Source organism: Empidonax traillii, unplaced genomic scaffold, assembly GCF_003031625.1.
Source record: "Empidonax traillii isolate 1590-97213 ecotype Southwest subspecies unplaced genomic scaffold, ASM303162v1 scaffold6368:size6152, whole genome shotgun sequence".
In the NCBI taxonomy this organism is placed as follows: Eukaryota; Metazoa; Chordata; class Aves; order Passeriformes; family Tyrannidae; genus Empidonax; species Empidonax traillii.
The window spans coordinates 1-1,526 of record NW_020961561.1 but is presented as its reverse complement, the minus strand read 5'-3'; the positions used below and the strand labels follow the sequence as shown (position 1 = coordinate 1,526).

The following is a 1,526-nucleotide window of genomic DNA, read 5'->3' as shown; positions in this document are numbered from 1 at the left end:
CGTGTCCCATCCCGGTGGGCGTGTCCGCAGGCGGTGGTGGAGGCGGTGGGTGTGGGCGTGTCCCTGTGGGCGTGTCCCATCCCGGTGGGCGTGTCTCTGTGGGCGTGTCCCATCCCCGTGGGCGTGTCCGCAGGCGGTGGTGGAGGCCGTGGACAATCTGCTGCGTCCGGAGGCGCTGGAGTCGTGGCGGGACATGAACGGCTCGGAGCAGGCGCACACGGCCACGATGCTGCTGGACGTGCTGGAGGAAGGGGCCTTCCTGCTGGCAGACAACGTCAAGGAGCCGGCACGCTTCCTGGCGGCCCGGCAGAACCTGGGTCAGCTCTAAAGGACTCCCCAAATACCCCTAAATACCCCCAAACCCCTCCCTGTGACCCCCACCCGCTTCCTGGCGGCCCGGCAGAACCTGGGTCAGCTCCTGGAGACCCCCTAAATACCCCTAAATAACCCCAAATATCCCCAAACCCCTCCCTGGGAACCTCACCCGCTCCCTGGTGGCTCGGCAGAATCTGGGTCAGCAATGAGGGACCCCTGAGAGACCCCCAAACACCCCCAAACTCCTCCCTGGGACCCCCAAACCCCTCCCTGGGACCCCCAAACTCCTCCCTGGGACCCCCAAACCCCTCCCTGGGACCCCCACCCATCAGAAGCTGGGTCAGCTCTGAGAGACCCCTGAGAGACCCCCAGACCCCCCCAGGGCATTGGGGGTCCCCCCAAACACCCAAACCCTGCCCAGGACCCCCAGGAGACCCCCCAGACCCCCCCAGGGCATTGGGGGGTCCCCCCAAACACCCAACAACCCCCCCCTGGACCCCCGGGAGACCCCCTAGCGGGTGCCCCTCCCCTCCCTCCCCCTGGCCCCGTCCCCTGCAGGTCACGTGTGTGTGTGTGTGACACATGTATGACACATGTATTATACACACATGTATGACACACACACGTATGACACACACATGTATTACACACACATGGATGACACACACATGTATGACACACACACATCTATGACACTCACATGTATGACACACACACACGTATGACACACACATGTATGACACACACACACGTATGACACACACATGTATGACACTCACATGGATGACACACACATGGATGACACACACATGGATGACACACACACATCTATGACACACACATGTATGACAGTCACATGTATGACACATGTATGACACACGTGTGTCCCTGCAGTGCTGGAGGTGTCTGTGCTGAGCACGGAGGGGCCGCTCCAGGAGCTCCTGTGTGTGTGTGTGTGTGTGACACACACATGTATGACACATGTATGACACATGTATGACAGTCACATGTATGACACATGTATGACAGTCACATGTCCCTGCAGTGCTGGAGGTGTCAGTGCTGAGCACGGAGGGGCCGCTCCAGGAGCTCGTGTTCCCGCAGGAGTTGGGGGGCGACGGTTCCATCCAGCTCTCGGCCAGCACCCTCAAACAGAACAGCAGGAACGGTGAGGGGGGGGGGAAAGGGGGGTCCCTGGGGGGCTTTGGGGG

General features: G+C 60.9%; 1 protein-coding gene across 1 annotated transcript in view; it reads left to right on the top strand.

Annotated features, from left to right (window-relative positions):
• LOC114073413 (adhesion G protein-coupled receptor L1-like) overlaps nt 1–1,483 on the top strand; it is a gene marked incomplete at its 3' end in the record, with an annotated part of 5,713 nt that extends 4,230 nt beyond the window's left edge. The window contains exons 3-4 of the mRNA XM_027911170.1: nt 134–317; nt 1,361–1,483. Coding sequence (XP_027766971.1) covers nt 134–317; nt 1,361–1,483 — 307 coding nt within the window. The remainder of the gene's footprint in view (nt 1–133; nt 318–1,360) is intronic.
• Between the last annotated feature and the right edge of the window lie 43 nt (nt 1,484–1,526).